Source organism: Watersipora subatra, chromosome 9, assembly GCF_963576615.1.
Source record: "Watersipora subatra chromosome 9, tzWatSuba1.1, whole genome shotgun sequence".
Taxonomy (NCBI): Eukaryota; Metazoa; Bryozoa; class Gymnolaemata; order Cheilostomatida; family Watersiporidae; genus Watersipora; species Watersipora subatra.
The window spans coordinates 53,061,733-53,083,462 of NC_088716.1; the positions used below are offsets into that span (position 1 = coordinate 53,061,733).

Consider the following 21,730-nt stretch of genomic DNA (forward strand, 5'->3'; position numbering starts at 1 on the left):
AGATGAGATACAACTGAGATGAGATACGACTGAGATGAGATACAACTGAGATGAGATGCAACTGAGATGAGATACAACTGAGATGAGATACGAATGGGATACAACTGAGATGAGATACAACTGAGATGAGATACGACTGAGATGAGATACGACTGAAATGAGATACAACTGAGATGAGATACAACTGAGATGAGATGCAATTGAGATGAGATACAACTGGGATGAGATACGAATGAGATGAGATACAACTGAGATGAGATACGACTGAAATGAGATACAACTGAGATGAGATACGACTGAACTGAGATACGACTGACCTGAGATGAGATACGACTGAACTGAGATGAGATACGACTGAGATGAGATACGACTGAGATGAGATACGACTGAGATGAGATGCGACTGAGATGAGATACGACTGAGATGAGATGCAACTGAGATGAGATACGACTGAGATGAGATGCAATTGAGATGAGATACAACTGAGATGGGATACAACTGAGATGAGATACAACTGAGATGAGATACGACTGAGATGAGATGCGACTGAGATGAGATACAAGTGAGATGAGATACGAATGAGATACAACTGAGATGAAATACAACTGAGATGAGATGCAACTGAGATGAGATGCAACTGAGATGAGATGCAACTGAGATGAGATGCAATTGAGATGAGATACAACTGGGATGAGATACGAATGAGATGAGATACAACTGAGATGAGATACGACTGAAATGAGATACAACTGAGATGAGATACGACTGAACTGAGATGAGATACGACTGAACTGAGATGAGATACGACTGAGATGAGATACGACTGAGATGAGATACGACTGAGATGAGACTGAGATGAGATACGACTGAGATGAGATGCGACTGAGATGAGATACAACTGAGATGAGATACGACTGAGATGAGATGCGACAGAGATGAGATACAACTGAGATGAGATGCAACTGAGATGAGATACAACTGAGATGAGATACAACTGAGATGAGATACGAATGAGATACAACTGAGATGAGATACAACTGAGATGAGATACAACTGAGATGAAATACGAATGAGATACAACTGAGATGAGATACGACTGAGATGAGATACAACTGAGATGAGATGCAACTGAGATGAGATACAACTGAGATGAGATGCGACTGAGATGAGATACAACTGAGATGAGATACAACTGAGATGAGATACGACTGAGATGAGATACGACTGAGATGAGATACAACTGAGATGAGATACAACTGAGATGAGATACGACTGAGATGCAACTGAGATGAGATACAACTGAGATGAGATGCAACTGAGATGAGATACAACTGAGATGAGATGCAACTGAGATGAGATACAACTGAGATGAGATGCAACTGAGATGAGATGCAACTGAGATGCAGGACATTAGATCAGCTACTCTACAAAGTGACACCTAAAAATCATTCTGTCGGCGCTAATCACCAAGTAAAGCCAATTATATTATCAACTTAAGTCATAATGTTGTTGTTTGGGGCCAAAATCTTTCTTTTGCACCAAATATAATTATATTTCAATTGATAGTTTCACTCTTATATACCAGCATACAAAAAATATTAGCATAATACTAGGTAATCCTTACGTGAGTGAGCCACTTGACAATGTGTGTCATTCCACTCTGTGCTGCCAAATGCAAAGGTGTTTGTTCTTCATCATTTTTGTCCTCAATGTCAGCATTGAATTCTAGTAGAAGCTAAAATAAGGAATAATTTATGAATCTCTACAAAGCTGCTAGCATTCTGAGTATTTTCCAAAGATGCATTTCAGTAAATTACTAAACTTGGATTTATGTACCCGATGTAAGGAGGAGAAAACTCTTTAGTACAACACCGTTTTGAATATATGAGGGATATCTGGCAGTTGAATATATAGGTATACTGAAACTTTCGAATTTTAGTTAATATCCAAATTATGTAGCAAAAAGCAACAAATTTTATTCCTACCTAAGTAGCCTTTTTTGCCAAATTTTTTTCATCATTTTCCTTAACAAATGCTACAGATGTAAAATTATTAGTAGTGAAATTATTATACATGTAAATGCTAACTAATGCTTATAAACATCATTTACTGTCAGTTTTACATGAGCACAGGCTAAAGTAGTCTCAAAACTTGGCATGTGAGCTAAAAAATCTAAATCCATTCACTTATGGCTACAATAAAGAGAGCCCAACCACACAATGTAAGGAGCTCCTGTGAAGGCTTTCAGTCTTAATTAGATTGTCTATAAGCCCCAGAGAGAGGGGGCTTATCGTAGTAAGTTCAGTGAATGAACCCAATGCTGCTGCTAATTTACGACCTTTTTAAATATTACAAACTAGCCAACTGCAAAATTCAGAAAAATGTATCTCTGTTATCTACTTTACTATATCTCAACACTCATTGAGTTAGCACAACCTCTATTGTGCTTCCTAGTCACACGACCAAACAAGAGTGAAACGATTGATTGGGAGAATTATGATAAACACACATGTGCACACAACTCCCAAAAAATTATCCGTTAACGGCCGTCACCAAACTCTTGCAACGAAATCTTATCAACAAATTTAACTATTTTTCAGTAAAGTCGTTTAAGTATAATAATGATACAAAACGTATATAAACCTATTTAAATATGTTACCAAGCCTTGGAAAGGTTACCGCAAATTCCTAAAACTAACCCATCTGATCGGATTATACATAAATAGACAGATTTATTAGGACGAAAATCATCACAAAACGCTTGAAAAGCTTCGTTTAATAAAAGTTAAGACCGGAAATTGAAACGCCGAGCGACAGAGAATAGAACGATAAAGTCTTGCCACAAATCGCCACAAAACGCTTGAACAGCTTGGTTTATTAATAGTTTCAACTGACCTACGAAACGCCAATAAAGCCGTGCGACAGATAGTAGAACTGTTTACTGTGTACTGTTTGTGTACTGTTTGAGGTGTAGACCGATTTACAGGTACGAAAATGTGGTACACAGTTTATCAGCCTACGTTTTGTCCAATTACCGAAGGTTTTTCAAATTATCTAGAACATCAGCCAGATTTCTTTACATCTTATCTACAAGGTAGGGCGTTACTACAACGCCCTTTTATGACAAGAATATTTCTTTATTTCACTCCAGTTTGCATAAAACTTCCAGACGCGTAAATGCCAATGCTTGCTCTCTGTTACATATCGTTGTCAAAACTGTTCTGCATTCAACACAACCAACTTTCAAACTGTATATTACAATATATTTTACTTGTAATATTGCATTTCAGAGCTATAATAAACATATTTCATTATTGCTGTTGTTAGTTAAATTACGTACAGTTGTTTAGGTCTACAGCTTGAATTAATATTTATTTTAACCAACAACCAACTTTCAAATTGTGTATTACACGGCAGCTTGCCATTTTACTTTTAATATTGCATTTCAATATAATAAGAGATTTAATAAACATATTTCATTATTGCTGTTGTTAGTTAAATTATGTACAGTAGGTTAGGTCTACAGCTTGAATTAATATTTATTTTATTATTGTAAAACATAAGTTTGAGATAGTTAAATATTCCCACGAACAAACGAGCGGAGCGAAGTGTGGGAGTTTTTATGATAAATGCATGTGCACACAACTTATGAAAATTATTCATCAACAATGAGACGAACCTTCGTCAAGAAATTTCATCAACAAATTTAAGCATCGTTTTGTAAAGTCGTTAAAGTTTAATAACGCTACAAAACACATTTAAACCTATTTAAATATGTTACCAAGCCTTTGAAGGTTTACCACAAATTCCTAAAACTAACCCATCTGATCAGATTATACACAAATAGACAGATTAATTTGGACGAAAATCGCCACAAAACGCTTGAAAAGCTTGGTTTAATAAAAGTTAAGACCGGAAATTGAAACGCCGAGCGACAGATAATAGAACGATAAAGTCTTGCGCATTTCACGAAAAAATAACGTGCACTTTTCACCAGTCTATAGCATTGTCGAATTGCCGAAGGTTTCGGCAATTAACATAGGAGTACAGAAATCGTTTCATTTTTGCCGATTTCAACTTTTTCATTTTCATTTGCCTACACATTTGAATACTTTCGCATTCTAACTGATGTCCAACGCAGTGTAAGTACAGCAAATGACGATGATATTTTTTAACGTTTCTTATGAGATTATTACAATAATTAATTATAAGTTTGGATGACTACAGAACAATGGCTACCTAGTACAGATTTTCTAAAAATCTATATAAATATCACAACTTCATGATATTGTTAGCTATGCCATTTTGAAATTTAAAAAAAAATTGTGCATTGGTTTTATATTATTACTATATAAATAATATTGGTTATTCTACTAATATCAGTGCATTTTACTTCTAATATTGGCCAATATTGCATTTATCTTTTTGCAGGAGGAGAGATATAAACATATAATATTTTCCTTTCATTATTGCTATTTGTTGTATATAAGAACACCCACACCCAGTACATTACAGCTACCATTGCAGTTATCCTATTTGACTGCTAATATTGCATTTCTCAACCATCAGTACCCTTTCTTTTTTCCAATATCACTTTGGTCGTGGGCTGTATGACAGTGGAATTTCTAGTAATATTCTGTATATACTACTAACTATGAAATTACAGCTATGTAAATTTGGTGAGCCATAGATAGATAATGAGGAGCTAGTTTAATAATTATACAATCATATAGCTAGTGTAGAGTCTCTGTCCTGTACTATCATGCTAATTGACCCAGCCTAATGGCTACTTATGACAAGCAATCGATTTGCCATGCAATTTCCTCCTCTATGATCTAACAGTATCCTGACATATCCATGCTGAGTGAAATCCAAATAGAAAGCAGCTCTTAAGCTGGGGTCATTGAAAGGCACTGAGAGCCAGATAATTGTAAATTAATACAAACTATTGATCACCATTCAGCAGGCAGCCCACTCAATGCAGCCACCGCCTCAGTATTACTACTACTTATTGAATGCGTTTACTCTCTTCTCTAAACAGTGAATAGACAATCCTAGCAACAGCCTAGTTAGATTATGAAGGCATTCAACCCTTGCTCATTTCAATAAAGCTACACAGAGTGCGAGCCGCTGCCGTACCTTGACACACTCCATGTATCCTTTCTGGGCAGCGATGTGCAGCGGTGTGTTCCCATACCTATCATTAGCGTCAAGCAACTCAGCGCCGATCTTGTTGTTCAGCAGTGCCTACAGCATAGCAACACAGGGTTGGTCTCTCGTCACAAATAGGAAGGCTCCAGGCCTCTATATTAGGAATGAATAAATGCAAATAGAATATCACAAGCTGCCAGTTTGCTTACCAACTGATGCTACCATATTATGTTCAAAATAAGTTAACAACATCTCGTTTTACGACTATATATGTGAACAACCAAAAATGAAATACGTTCCCTGCAAGTCTTTGGACATTATAGAGTAGGTGGCGGGTGACGTAACACCCTTACTAAAAACAAAAGAATAAGAACTCTCCCTACAAACCAGAGCCAATGGCACACATTACAGCTAGTAATTAACGTCCACTAATTTATTGAATAAAACCTTTTATACTGTGAGCATCAAAATTATATACTCCAACAATGAGAATGTTCTAGAAGGCAACACGTAAGCATTATTACATATTAAGCTGTATCGAACCTCGCGGTGTGTCGCGTAGTTTTTGAGAGAGGCAGCTAGTAATGTAATAAAGACCTGTCAGATTGTGTCTATGAGCCTTATAAAATAACCTTTAAATGATTCTAGTAAAGCTATAAGCCCTTCTGTTACATTGCATTGTGAATACCTCTGCTGACAAACTGAAAAATAGTTCTCTCGGTCTAAACATTAGATTAGACACAAAGTTTATTTACCTCGGTGAATGCCGCTTAAAGGTCAATGCCGCTTAAAGGTCAATGCTGCTTAAAGCAAACTAGATCATGAGAAAAATACATAAATTACTTGGCGAAGTGACTCCGCACAGCGAATATTCTGTCACAGGAATACCAGAATTATATAGTAGAATTATGTGTATGTAGATAGAATGCAAAGGGGTTACTTCAAAGACTGGCCTACCATAAGTTTTATACAGAAATGCCCATGACAATTCGGTTCACTCTAGATAATGTCCAAAATCCATTCAAATAACGTTGCCTTCCATTATGTTGAAAATGTGCATCCAAATAGATGCATATAATAGTATGATGATGTTTTTTTATCAAGACTGATTAGTTCTGGCATTACCCTAGACAGCATCTATAGCAAGGGGTTGGGTAGAAGAATGATGGAACAAGGTGCTCGTTTCGCCTCGTTCACAACGTCTCGTTTTAAGAACAAATAAATAATTTTAGCTTCAATCCGCAACTTTTTATTACAATTCCATAGAAAGCAGGTGCTTCCTTTATAACAGAGCAGCGTGAACAGCATTCTTTGATATATCAAACTATGAGATTGATGTTTTTTGTGATGTCTAGAGGTATATTCACCACACAGACACACTCCTGTACGAATCATACCATACCTTTAATATGTTTTTGTGTAATCGATCAAGATTTAACAGAATGGGAAACTCCAAATAATTCAAATTACAAAAATTCAAGCATTTTGGAATATTTAGAATGTTGAAAACTTATTGCACTGTTCAACTTAATTCGTTGGCACAGGACAATTTGTTCAAAACAACTATCTTTGTTGACAACTCATGACAGCTAAACGTCAGCGCACCAAACGTCGCACATCCCTGTGCGTACAGAGTTCGATCAGCACCGATGTGACCAAGGCCTCAGTGATCTATATATACATTTAGCCTAATGCCGGCGTTGCACGGGTGTTAAAAACAGCTTATAAACAGTGGCAGGTAATGTAGTTGCCTGCCACTTGCCATTAGCCTGGCTCATTGCTGATGACTAATTTAAGTAAGCTACTATCCCCATTGCTAAACTTACTAATGAGAGCCGTGAGAGCAAGATTTAGTGACACGATATAATGTAAAGTAATATGCGTATTTTAATCAAGGTAACTAACGACTCATATTACCAAATGAATCTATTGCACCTCGCGTAGCTTAATTGGTTAGGTTATCACCTGGTGTATGAGAGGTTCCGAGATCAAATCCAGCATGAAGCGGATCTTTCATTTCTAGAATTTAATAGCTAGACAGACCGAACGACAAAAGACTGAGATTTATATATATATATATATATATAGATCCCACTGATCTCTATATACAATACCAGTGATCTCTACATGCAATAACTGACCACATAAACAAGCATTATTTTATGTAGTTGTATATGTTGTAATATACTTTATACTGTTTTATGTGTCTATTTGGTCTTTAGTGTCCTCAAAACAGTAAAAGATTCTGCTCTCGCTAGTATAGAGTTGTTTCCCTCTCCCTTAAGAAGTCACCTTAATAATGGCTGGCTGGTCCTCCTGGGCAGCCCAATGCAGAGCAGTTCTCTCATACTTGTCAGTCACTGTGATGTCAGCATGCAACTTGATAAGCACTTTGAGAGAATTGACATGGCCATTACTGGCAGCGATGAGCAAAGCTGTGAAATTGTCTTTGTCCGCTTTCTCCAGCCGTGCCCCTCTATAAGAGTCCATAGAAGTAGTAAACGATTAAGCAGTAACGGATTATTTAAAGTAAATTGTAATTATAGATTATCTCTGTGTAGGAAACGTCTCAATGTTATCATGCCTTTGCAAACAAACAACAAAGATAACTAGAAACACTCACTCATTTGTAGTAAGCTTGCTTTGTTACAAAAATCTACTGTTTTAAGTGATCCCAACAGCACAACAAGCAGCACCATTAAATGTTTGTTGAACGATCTAGTCACCTATAGCCATCTATTTAACTGATGTGTTGGAAAAAATCAATTGGCATAACTATGAATTATTGTATTTTTGTCACAATGGAAACAGTGATAAAAATACTCTAACCAATTGCAAATCAAAAAGTCACTTACACTACTCTGTGTGGTCAAAGGAAAAATCTATGATTATTCTTAGTAATTCCTAGCTTACTATTGAAATAATTTGGAATAAAATGAATTAAAATAACTCCAATTGTTATGTTTGCTTTAACCAAAGCCTTAAAAACAGCCATGATACTTACTTCTTAACAAGATATTCTATGACTTCATCATTGTCATAGGCGGTAGCTCTATGAAGAGGCGTGGCTTGGTCTCCATCCAGAGCATTAATTCTCGCATTATGCTCGACCAACAACTTTACAATATTAATTTTTCCGGATATGGCAGCCAGATGCAAAGGAGTCACAAAGTTTTGTCTCGGTTTATTCACGTTGGCATCTGAGGACAATTAGGGCATCAGTAAAACTGACAAAAAACACTGGTAGTGACCAGCCTACACAATTGAAAGGAAACTCTTAGAGCATGTCCATTATACCCATAGAGAAACTCTTAGAGCATGTCCATTATACCCATAGAGAAAATTGAAGCTATCACAAAGGCTTAGTTCAGTTTACTTCATGTGTAAACTAAGAGCATTCAACATGATATGCATAGCTTAAGTATAGCATTTATAGTATTAGTATTAGCATAACTAAGTAAAAACTGAATACATGTACTTCCCAGACTGCTGTCTCATGATAACGACACATTTCTGTTGGCAAATAAAATAGCATTTCAAGACGACTGACAAAAAGTCACTGCAACTCCTGAGGAGTAAAAGCATCTACAACGAGTATGCAAGCCTACCCACATCTCTACCTTCATCTCTGCCTACATCTCTACCTACATCTCTACCCACATATCTACCCGCATCTCTTACCCACATATCTCCCCACATCTCTTACCCACATATCTCCCCACATCTCTACCTACATCTCTACCCACATATCTCCCCACATCTCTTACCCACATATCTCCCCACATCTCTAACTACATCTCCACCCACATATCTCCCCACATCTCTTACCCACATATCTCTCCACATCTCTAACTACATCTCCACCCACATATCTACCCCCATCTCTATCCACATATCTACTGACATCTCTGCTGGCTAGTGATACCACACTGTAAGTAGAGGGGAACTTTAGTGATAGACCACCCAGTCATTTACATCAATATTATCATATAGGCGTTGCTTAGGATTATATCTTAACAATACTATCGAGTCATATAAAAAGCTTCCTCAATCGTTACTGGGATAAAATGAATTTTATAAGCCAAGGTTAGAGTCGCCTTCCCAAAAATACCAATAAGGTATAAAGGCCAACTAGGGACAGAAGCCATTGACATATGCGCGCATAAATCTGTGTATACATACTTTTCTCTAAGCATAGTTGCACAACTTCAAGATGACCATTTTCGACAGCAAGATGGAGGGCGGTGTTCGATTCCTGGTCGACATCGGATATCATCTGTTCAAGTAAACATAGAAAAAATTACTTGTGATAATTATCATCGCTGTAATTAGTAATTTCACAGATTAATATTTTAAAATTTACACCAAGATTGGGGAATTTCTAAACACAAGTGTTCCGACTTCCTAAAAACTAAAACCTTTATAGCGGATAAACACTGTGAATTGTAATAAAAAGAAATGATCATAATATATAGACCGGATTAATTTAAACAGAGAATGACTTCCACCCTGAACTAGTGTCAGAATGTTTGTAGGAAGAGTAAAGATAGCAACACGTGAAACCAACTATTCTAACAAAAAATGACACCACCCTTAGCAACTGAAGCCGATGATTTCCAATACGCATTGCTTTATTTATATCCAAGATTTTCAAATCTCAGGCACTTGCAGACTGCTACATCCTGTTGTATAAGATAACAAGCTTGCTCTTAAACGCAACCAAGCGCTAACACATTATAGTTTTTTCTCATTCTCATGCCCAATCGTAATAAAATATTTATTTAGTTCAGTAGCAAGCTTTTTGGGTTATTGATACAGATTCTAAGAGATGATAGGGCTTGATACATTTTTAACATCAAACATTTCGAGTGCTAGCTGCGTAAAGATGAGGAGTTTAACGGTGCTCACATCTTGTATGGCCACCCATCCACCCTTTTCTTCAGCTGCGCTAAAAAGCATCTTAACCACATCTGTGTTGCCTTCGGTGGCGGCCATATGCAATGGGGTTGAATTTTCATCATCCGCTACCCGAAGTTCAGCTTTTTTCAAAATAAGCAACCGACAGCACTCTTTGTTGTCGTGGGTAGCTGCCAGGTGAAGTGCCGTCATGTTCTGCATGTCCCGAGCCTGTCACCAATCAATACCAGCTTGATGAATGCCGGAAACACTAAGTGAGCCAATTATAACAGATAATCATAAAAAGCAAAAGCATGATTGCAATTGTATCTGCTAAAATATTTATCTGTAACTGGAGCAAGGTATGGCCAGTCAACACTACCAACCTCTCAATATTTGCCGATACTTTCCGATACTCAACATACACAGACAGGCCGAGGAAAATAAAAATAGATCTCAGTTCCTACGTTTGCTATATTTTTGCAGATTCAAGAAGCAATAGTTGTGGGTCTTATATAAGGATTAAATTCCACTGAAATTCTTCCTTGAATTGAAAACTAGCAGTGATTTTCTATTACTATAAGATTCTGTTAGTGCAATCAGTACAAACCTGCCGCAATTTGTAATGAGCACACTAATCTCCCTTTCTACACATCTATCGCACGGATTTTTACCGCAAAGGCTTTGAAACGCCACACGAGAATTTCAGTTTGAAGAAGCAATAACCAAAATTAAATTTGCCCCTTAACTTATCAGTTGCGTAATAACACTTTCAAATGCTGCTAAATACACATTGCTACGATTTGCATGATTCTATCAGAAAATTTCATTGTTGTTATATTTTTAGATAAAGATAAAATAATAACAAATTCTACCTTCACTGTTGGTTGGTTCAATAACAGTCTTTACTACCTTCACTGTTGGTTGGTTCAATAACAGTCTTTACTATAAAAAGAGCCATGTCCATCCGTAGCCACGCTAAGAATGTTAGGAAAAAAGATCCCCTCGCGCAGTAACTGAAATCGGATATTCCGTTTCGCAGCCAGGCATACTACTTACTTCACCAAATCGAAGAATAATTATACATATACTTATTACACCTGATAATCTCTCACAGCGCTGCCAGCGTATTAGTCTTTACTATAATAAGAGCCGTTTCCGTGAGTCAGAAGCCACGTTAAAAGCATTTGAAAAAAAATGCCTCGCACAGGAATTGAACTTGAGTGCTCCAATTTACAATATGGCATTCTAACCACTACACCAGTCGGCCAGTTTTGCCGGTTAAACAGTTCCCGAATTAGTGATTACTCATTACAATCTTTCACGATGCGCGAGACTGCCAAACGCACCGGTACTAATAATAATAGATCAGTTATAAGACTTGTTGACCTTTCGACCAACTCAGTATTTTAGCCGTAACTAGGGTGGCAAGACACACCAGCCTGAAACGTATAGCAAAAGGTTTTTTGATCAGTATTAGCAGTTTGCAATAATCATGAGCAGGATTCTGTGAAAACATTAATAAAAGGGGCTAGACTTTTAGTGAGTACGTATGCTGGATGATTAAACTCATTCCATGAGCATATTACTGTATTACTATTACATATTACTGTATTACTATTACATACTATCGTATTACTACTACATATTACTGTATTACTATTACATACTATTGTATTACTACTACATACTATTGTATTACTATTACATATTACTGTATTACTACTACATATTACTGTATTACTATTACATATTACTGTATTACTATTACATATTACTGTATTACTACTACATATTACTGTATTACTATTACATATTACTGTATTACTACTACATATTACTGTATTACTATTACATATTATTGTATTACTATTACATACTATTGTATTACTAGCACATATTACTGTATTACTATTACATATTACTGTATTACTATTACATATTACTGTATTACTATTACATATTACTGTATTACTATTACATATTACTGTATTACTATTACATATTACTGTATTACTATTACATACTACTGTATTACTATTACACACTATTGTATTACTATTACACACTATTGTATTACTATTACATATTACTGTATTACTATTACATATTACCATATTACTATTACATATTACTGTATTACTATTACACACTATTGTATTACTATTACACACTATTGTATTACTATTACACACTATTGTATTACTATTACATATTACTGTATTACTATTACATATTACCATATTACTATTACATACTACTGTATTACTATTACACACTATTGTATTACTATTACACACTATTGTATTACTATTACATATTACTGTATTACTATTACATATTACTGTATTACTATTACATATTACTGTATTACTATTACATACTACTGTATTACTATTACACACTATTGTATTACTATTACACACTATTGTATTACTATTACATATTACTGTATTACTATTACATATTACCGTATTACTATTACATATTACTGTATTACTATTACATATTACTGTATTACTATTACATATTACTGTATTACTATTACATACTACTGTATTACTATTACACACTATTGTATTACTATTACACACTATTGTATTACTATTACATATTACTGTATTACTATTACATATTACCGTATTACTATTACATATTACTGTATTACTATTACATATTACTGTATTACTATTACATATTACTGTATTACTATTACATATTACTGTTCAACTAAATTTTCTGTCATATAATTTCTTGTTTGAAAATGTGTAGACTCCTACTAGTATGCCTTTTTCATGTTTCCTACAGACAAAACTAGTGAACAATATGAAATATCTGACTATCACTGTCTTAAATTTTCTAAACATATCCTTCGAAAATGTAATTGTAGCGAGGTTTCCATAGAAAAGAAAATATGTAGCTAAATACCTGAAATTCTAACAAAGTTTCATGCATCGAGGTAAGTAACAAATGAACTAATGAATGGTAGATTGCTATTCATATGTTTTTTGTAACATACTCATGTTATATAATATTAATAATTTATAATTTTAGAACTTTTTTGAAGGCCTAAGAATTGAGAAGTAATAATTTCAGGGTTTGAAATAAAACTCTTCAAACAAACCAAATGGTAACAGACTGATGTGAATGCCTGCAGTAGTGATTGCAACATTTAGATGAGAGTAACAACTTCATATCGCTTGTAACAGCTAAATCCTTCTCCGTAGGATTTGCCATAAAGACAACGTTCAAAACTATCTCTAAATCGTTGAACTTGAGTGAGTTTTCATACATTGAAGGGTAAGGTCAAGGTAAGGCCGAGGAAAGAAAAGTTCTAAACCCAAATGTTTGAGAGGCGATGAACAAACTTTGGTACCTCAATCTTAACGCCTCTCATGCAAAGTAAGTCCAGCAGGGCGCATTCATTGTCTCTCATGGCAGCGAAATGCAGAGGAGTACTTCCATAATCATCTTGAGCGTTTGGGTCAGCGCCATTCCTCACAAGAAATGCAATGATGCTGTCTTCAGCTACTCGATATGAAGCTAAGTCAACGACATCTTCAGTAGAAGCGGACTACAACAGGTGCATAGACACCTTGTTAGATGAGTACATTTGCACTCAAACTAGGATGGGTGCATCTGTACTCAGTATTGAAGGAAGTAAAAAAATGGTACAGAGAATGCCAACTAGATTAGTAGCAAATTATTAATGTCGTCATGACGACTTCATCTACTGTACTTTTCGAACTATTAGCCGCTAATTTTTTCTGATGACTTGAGCCATGTGGCTTATATAAGAGTGCGGCGATTCTGTGGCTTTTTCTTTCATCGCTAGGGCGCATTAACCAGAACCTCCGGTTAGTGCACCTTTAGCGGTGAAAGAAAAAACGAAACAATGCCTAACGGTACTGTTCCATTAGGCACTAGGTTAAAGAGCGTCGGTGTAGGCACTGTTCCGTTTTAAACAGCAATGTTGCTGTCGTGTTAAAAAGCACCGTCCTGAGTTCTGCGGCCTATACAAAGGTGCGGCCTATGTATTGTTTTATTATTGGTTTTTGGAAAATAAAGCAGATGCGGCTTATACGAGTATAGGGGTGCGGTTTATAGTCCGAAAAGTACAGTAGTTGTATTTCTAAGTTTTTCTTCCAGTTTTTTTGTTCACTGGAAAGATGAAATTTGAAGCCTTTCTTCCAGTGACCAAGCTAAAAAATTGGAAGGTGCTAGCACCTTAGGAATAGTTTTACAACAACTAATGTTTTTAACATTTAAAATACCGAATGGAATATTTGTTTTCAGTTTCAACAGGCAAAATAAATAGAGGCATATCGTGACAAGATGTCTTTCAATCTACAAAAACCAAACCTCACAATAATCTAAATTTTAATGTTAAATGAAATTAAAATATAATAAACAGATTTAACAAATAAATAAACAATAAATAAAGGTTTCACTCGTAAGTCATTGATATACTTTCCAAAATTACTGTATAGTATATTACGTGATAACTCATGTACTCAATATTAAGGAGAGCTATAAAGTAAATGATAACCTTAAAGTAAAAAAGCAGCTTGCATTATGAGCGCCCTAGGAAGATACTGCAGTGCACCAAAGCGATATGAATGCTATTGTTAATAAGAGGCAGCTCAGCCATTGCACATATAGAAGGCATTGTGATCAAAATGCTAGCAAAGCTGGTACCTGCGTCATAGCCTTGGAAGATCTATCTTCGCCGTCACCGGCTTGAGCTGCATCACCACCACCCGTAAGAAAAATTGTCGTGCGACCATTGCTCTGCTATAAAATTTGCAGACGATAGCGTGACAAAAGAATCCCACCACCAAAACAGGAGACTTCCGAAAAGTTTGTAACAGTCGTAGCTGTCTGATACTAATGTTTGAAGCTTATTTCGGGGGTTCAATTTAGAGAATAATTATTTCTATACAAGTTGATAGTTCGGATCATAGCATTGAGGGAAGGGTGCCGCACAGACCCGCGTTATTGTTTTAAAAGGCAAAACACCACATTGAACTTAGCTATTTGTTGCCATCTACCAGTGAACAAATAGCTAATCCTATTCCTAGTAGAACAATGAAATTTCAACTTGATATGCAAAAATAATAGAAATTGTCTAATGGTTTCATAAAAAATACTAGTGCAACTGTCTCACAGAGAATCCAAAAAGTTATTAGGTATGTCCAAAAACTAAAAAGCTGAGTCATCCAGAAACACTCGGCACAACATCAGGGGAATTTGCGCTCAAATCATGCAAAAGATGAGCAACTCAGTTAAAGAAGACCATTTCAAACTAAAGAAATGAATGTTTTAAGAGATTTCCAGATCAATCAACAATTAAGTCTACAAAGCTACTCGGCTTGCGGCCCATAATATATGCTGTGAAAAAGTCAGATGTTTTATGAGAGACAACACCAGCAGCAAGCGCTGCAACCTTTAGATTAAGACAGCTCACGTGCCCACCCCTATCAACATGCTGTGAAAGGAAGCAACCGGCTGGAGACGAGCATATTTACCGTTTCATAAGCTCTTAGCATGGGAGTTTCTGGACCAGGTTCCTCACCCTCAGAGGCCTGGTCAGAACCCTCAGGCTCCTAGATCACAATCGAATCAGTGAGAAGGGGAGGAGATAATTTGCCTCAAATCAATCAATTCTGTAGCCAGCAAATAGGCTTACGACTCAGCTATGAAGCCGAAGATGACAAAATGCGAACCACACGGCAATCTACAAACCTGTATGTTTGGAAGTGGCTCCCTTTCTTCAACAGCATCACCGACAGCATCACCGCCCGCTGAAAGGTCTTGTGTAGGACTTTTTTTCACAATTTTTGGTTTTTTGTATTTGGAGGCAAAATGAAGAACAGTCTGGTGGTCTTCCCCAGACTGGTTCACTCCTGCAATTGCACAAGCATTACTTCCAAATACATGTATAAATTGTTTAATTTAATACTGACAATGATATTGTCCAAGTGCATTTCAATTGAGCGCCGAATATACCCTGAACGCTTCAAGGACGAACTTGCATAAAATTCTAGTAGATCTTATCAGAAAGTAACAGTATTTTTCTATCATTTGCGATTGTCTTCAATATTTGAGGTAATTTGACTGCCAGCATGTTTCTAGATTAAAATCGACAAAACTTGATCACAGTTAAAATTCTCAGATCAAGTGGAAAGGTGCTTATGACGCCTATACACGTAGTTGCAAAGAGACCAGACAGAATAGTGAGGCATATCACGGCAACTTGAACGCAATAGCTGATATCAACTATAGCAAAAATAGCAACTAGTGATATACTTTCCTCTGAGCATTTCAACCGCGATCACGTTTTGTCAATTTTAATCTTGAAACATCCTGGCAGTCAGATTACCACAAACATCAAAAACAATTGCAAATGATATAAAAAAATATATATATTTTATTATTATAGATATATAAATATATATATTATATATTGTATTATATATATATAAATATATATTATATATTGTATTATATATATATAAAAATATCGATACTTTTTAATAAAATCTAGTAAAACTTTATTTTAAGCTCATCTTTAAATCCACCATCCTGTCTTTTCATAAAGCCACAGAGATATTATGGTTCCTAGGACCGTGGGAGTTATGAGTGCCGTGAGATATCGTCAGGTGTAATCTGCAGATTCATTCCGCAGTATAGCAAGGTGGCTGAGTGGTGCGGCGAGCAGTGTGTCTGGATGCTAAGCTAAATATCTGAGTTCGATTCTCATGTGAAGCATTATTGTTTCCTCTAAGTGAGGCTTCATACATACAGACCGACATGAGTCTTATTATAGTAAAAATTTTATTGCTGATCACCTGCACTAAGACGTCTGATATGCGTTCACTCGATTCACAAACACACATTGATGAGAGCTTTATTAAAGACAAAACATCTTTTTCTCAAAAATATTCAAATCCGTGTATTTTGCAGAGTTAGCTCCCGTACTAAATGGCGTTATCATATGCTCAATGATATCTACCGAAAATGTCAGGAAAAATTAAATTGAAGCAATGACCTTGGCCAACACTTCATGGGTGGTGGTGAAAAATATGGTATTATCTTTTACGGTTTTTATTACAAACCTCAGTTGAACTCAGTAGGGTTCATTCAACGTGAATATCTATGAGTATGATAATGGTTAAGATTATCCAGGTATAAGAGATAGCTACAGGCCTTTCTGAAAAGGTCGATGTTAAACATATATGCAGGCGTGGATATACTTAGGCGTATAGATGGCGTTAAAAGCAGGTACCTAGTCTCGGTACCTGCTATTAACGCCATCAGCCAAAGACTGACATATTACCATTAGTTTAAACTTCTTTTTCATAGCTCACATCCGATTGGTCACTTCTGTCGGAGACAAGCGCATATTTTGCATTTTAAAAAATTACTGGATACAGTAGGCCTGCTTGCAATAATTGTTGTCACATCTGCTAGAGTTATCGAAGATGCTAAAGGAAATACATGTATATAGACAGTCAGTGCAGGTCTCCCTTTGAAATATTGATTCAACATAGAACTTTGTAAATAATACATTGGCACCATAGATACTTCTGCATATCCATCTAATGTGATGCTGCTAGCCTCAGTGTGAGCATTGTCTTAACAAAGCATGGGCATGCGTAGCTAGGACACTAGATAATTTATGAAAATTAGGTAAGTTATACAATCGGTCTATCACTGGTATGGCCAAACGATTTTAGCCATGATCCGCTACAGCCAAATCTGACAGATTAAAGATCCACAACGAGCTGAAGATGTGTATTTTTTTTTTTACCAAACAAAAGCATGCAACTATTTGTGTATATTTTAAAACAAGATATCAAATACTCTTTAAAAAAACTTTATTTATGTACATAATTTGACTAAAAATCAGTGAATGAATGTGCTGTAATGAATATGTCTGATATCAGTAAGAAAAATGATGAGTGGACTTTGACATCACAATACTATTAACCGTGTTTTCCTTCTACTTACAGCAACTCTTACCAGTTCATGAAGATGAGTAAATCATATTCTAGGACTGTTTTTCACAAAATTCATTGCTCAAAACAATGATTCACATAAGTAAGTTGAGACAAAGCAAGTAAGTAGTCTTCTACCTAGACTAGTAGTTATTGGGTACTTTTACAAGTTTACATGGGATGACCAGATAAATGACCTGAAAAATTAAAAAAAAAATTAAAATCAAGTTTTAAAACAATTGTTTCAAAAATTTCTTTGACGGCAACTTGAAAGGTTCACAAAAAAGGCTGAAAAGATCTAGATCCACTATTTGGCCATAGCTGGTCTATCAGATGATGGACCCGTTGTAAAGTTCAGAGAGCAGTATGACCACTGAATCATATTCTAAAGTATTGACAAGTTTCTAACAAATGAACGTCTTATGTGACCTGTCTTATCTCTCTGCTGCGCCATATCGTGCTTTATGACTAAGATAGTTTTTCTATGCAAACAACAGGAAATACCAATGAAAAAGAGTTATCCTATTAATGTTGTGATTAAAAGTTGTAGAAATTTTGGTCTCAAGGGCTAAGGTGAATTAGTTTGTCATACCGTATATTCAGTATTGTCACTATAAAGAAAAAACTGGATAACATCTTGGGCACTAAACAGACTGAGATGCTAATTTTTACTATAATAAGAGCCGTGTCTATCGAGTTGTAAAAAAGACAGCATTGTGCAGGATTTGAACTCATGCCATTCAGCTTAATTATCCATCACACTACAACCTTCCCCAATCTTCCACCTTTCAGATTTTAGAATTATTGTGCATATAGTTACATAGCCTCTGCGCTATATTGACATACCTGACGTTCTCTCACAGCATTCGAGATTGCCAGAGTACTAATTCCTAATAAAGATCAACAACTATGCCCATCTCTCGTGTTATCCCTATGGCAAATATAAAAGGTATTCATCAACAAAATGTACTAACAATGAAAACTTATACTATCATTATGGCACTTACGGGCTCCATGCTTCACCAAGATTTCCACAATCGGGAAATGGTTGTACCGAGCTGCATAGTGTAAGGGAGCCATTTTGTTGTCATCCCATTTATCTATGACCCGTTTAGTCCTGTCGCCGAGATGCTGAAGAAGGGCCTTTAAACTTTCCTCATCACCATCTCTAGCACACTACAAAAGTCCCTACACGTAATATGGCTACAGGAAGTGATACGTCTTGATTGCCGAATGAAACTTGAGTGCTATCTTTAAAGAATTGTTAAATAAATAATATGTGCAAGGCAGCAGATGCCAACACAAACCACCAGAAATGACTGTGGAAACAAGAAATGGTCAACGAAGCATTTGACAAAAAATGAGGATAGACATACAGTCTATTTCTCTTCCCAATCATCAACTAATTATTTTTATATTAAGTGATGGAAACCCTATTCTTCCTAAGGGCTAGGCGCCAGACTCTCACGGGTGTCCACCTGTGCATAAGACAACAACACCATACAAAATGGCAACATATCAGTAATCAACTTAAAGCATCTTACTATACATGTCACTATACTATTATATAGATATATTAATACGATTAGGTAATAGATGATATATATTGTATTGTGTGTTACTACACACGCTGTACACGCCTGAGCTGGACTGGACAGAGAACTGAGTGATACTAGTTGCTATGGCAAGTGTAAGGATTTCGGGAGGTTGCATTGCGCAACTCAATTGAAAATGTTACGGAGGTTACAGGAACTGTCCCCCTAACAGGACTATAGGAATTGAGTATGGGGCATAATAAATGGATGGACAATTTATTACTCAGCAGACGGTGAGATTCATAATCACTCAGTGGCAGCTCTAATCATTATTAGTTATTGATCACTAGCAGGTAGCACCATAGGCTGAGCTGGAAGATTGCTTATCACCTTATGCAAATATGTAAACTTATCACAAGCCTAATCCGTGATAGTTAGTGAATTACGTTATGCAAACAGATGGAGACAGTGTTATCCTATACAGCATTCCTTCATCTTATTCACAGAACCCCATGTTGTGCGTAAAAACGCACAGCATTAAGCAGTGTTCAATCAATGGGTTAGAATTGATTGAGAACCAACTATGTGTTCATCTTCAGGCTGATGTTTCTGAAAGGATGGTTAACCCGACTTGCTCATTGCTAACTTGGTGTTGCCAAACAATTGATTAACAGAGAATATTTTAGTATGTTTGTATCTGTCTTAACTACAGTCAAGAGCAAAAGCAAATATGTTGGCATGGATTATAAGGAGAAGTTATCAGCACTATCAAGTCTCTGGTCGAAAAGTACAGACATGCTACGCGTGTTAGCTTTGCTACGTACCAAAGCTTGGTGTCATAAGGGAGAAGGTTGTTGGAATCCAAAATTGAGATAATTGCCAACTAGATGTTTGTCAAGTTTGACATGGCAACAGCAAAAAATATTTAAAAGCAGTTCACAATTTCAAAAGTTGCAAAGTTACAAGTTAATAAAAATAACTGCAGTAATAAAAAACTATCCATACTTAGCCGACTTTTACCTTTTAACTGATTATGATCGCTGACCTTGTAACCACTGCCAATTGAGGGAATAAAAATTAACTTATCCGATCTATTTTAAAATTAACTCGAGACATAAAAAATAGATCATTGTACATTGTTGTACAATTTATACAACAACTTAACACAAAAACAACAAGCGAATTCGCATTAAAAGTGTGTCGATTTTATTTAAAGAATAATATATTGAGCCTACCTGGTGAAGAGTCCGATTTAGAGTCTCACTAGGTTCTTGAGGTCCAAGATTAGACATGGCAATAGAACTCGGAGGTGGTGGATCCTGCATACTCATGTTGTCGCTGCTTTGGTTAGGACTACGAAGTCTGAAGTGTTGTAAGGAAAGTGCAGTCGAATCAGGAGATGCATACACCTTAGTGGACCTACCTAACATTACCTCTTCATTATCGAGTTCTTTCGTGAATGTTGCTGGAACTGCAGAAGAAATGCAACTGGTATCAGGTAATGATTCCTGCTCCACTGGAGTCAGAGTTGACTCTGCTGGAGATGGATACGAGACGACGAGAACTGAGTCTGATTGAACACTAGACGAGCAATACAAATCGTCAGCGTGAGGACAAATATTTTCTGTCTCAACCATGAGAACTTTTGTTTTATATTAATGTGTCTGGCTACGTAAGCCTCAGAAGTAACAATGACGCAAGGGACGAAACTCTTCTTACAATAACTTGTTAGGTTTGTATTTTTCCTGAACAATTGGTGACATCGTTAGTTTTGATTTGAAAAACCATAGCTATTAGATATTACGTTTTTAATTAATTAGTTTTACTCTTTATTCCAATCAGCGGGAAAAAAGGCGACTGCGGGAAACGCTTTTCGCTCACGATTAGTTTGTAAAATAATCACTCGCTTCATTTATGAACTACTGCTACGTACAATCTAATTACTTCATTAATCGGTAACTTTCTAATTCTTCCCAAATAGCATGCTTAATAAATACCTATGTATAAGATGGTATGTCAATAATTATAATCAATGAGTTTCAGACTATGGCCTCTCTAGCAACCGTTGTGCATGTACCCTATAGAAGTAGGGCACGCCCAAACGAAATTTTCGTAGACTAAGCTACAAATTTATTTCGAGAGGCTCGT

At 36.1% G+C, this 21,730-nt stretch overlaps 1 protein-coding gene across 3 annotated transcripts in view; it reads right to left on the reverse strand.

Moving 5' to 3' along the window:
* Positions 1-21,654, reverse strand: part of LOC137405494 (transient receptor potential cation channel subfamily A member 1 homolog) — a 37,730-nt gene extending 16,076 nt beyond the window's left edge. Inside the window, exons 1-12 of one of the 3 annotated variants that reach the window (XM_068091787.1) lie at positions 21,580-21,654; positions 20,818-21,053; positions 19,055-19,223; positions 15,793-15,953; positions 15,576-15,653; positions 13,424-13,621; positions 10,060-10,278; positions 9,334-9,427; positions 8,156-8,351; positions 7,444-7,627; positions 5,140-5,247; positions 1,625-1,735 (exon numbers count right to left, since the gene is read on the reverse strand). In XM_068091787.1, the coding sequence (XP_067947888.1) occupies positions 1,625-1,735; positions 5,140-5,247; positions 7,444-7,627; positions 8,156-8,351; positions 9,334-9,427; positions 10,060-10,278; positions 13,424-13,621; positions 15,576-15,653; positions 15,793-15,953; positions 19,055-19,223; positions 20,818-21,012 (1,713 nt within the window). In that variant the 5' untranslated portion in view covers positions 21,013-21,053; positions 21,580-21,654. Of the gene's footprint in view, positions 1-1,624; positions 1,736-5,139; positions 5,248-7,443; positions 7,628-8,155; positions 8,352-9,333; positions 9,428-10,059; positions 10,279-13,423; positions 13,622-14,745; positions 14,808-15,575; positions 15,654-15,792; positions 15,954-19,054; positions 19,224-20,817; positions 21,104-21,579 lie in introns of those variants that run through there. The other 2 variants (XM_068091788.1, XM_068091789.1) reach the window with 2 other exon arrangements.
* Between the last annotated feature and the right edge of the window lie 76 nt (positions 21,655-21,730).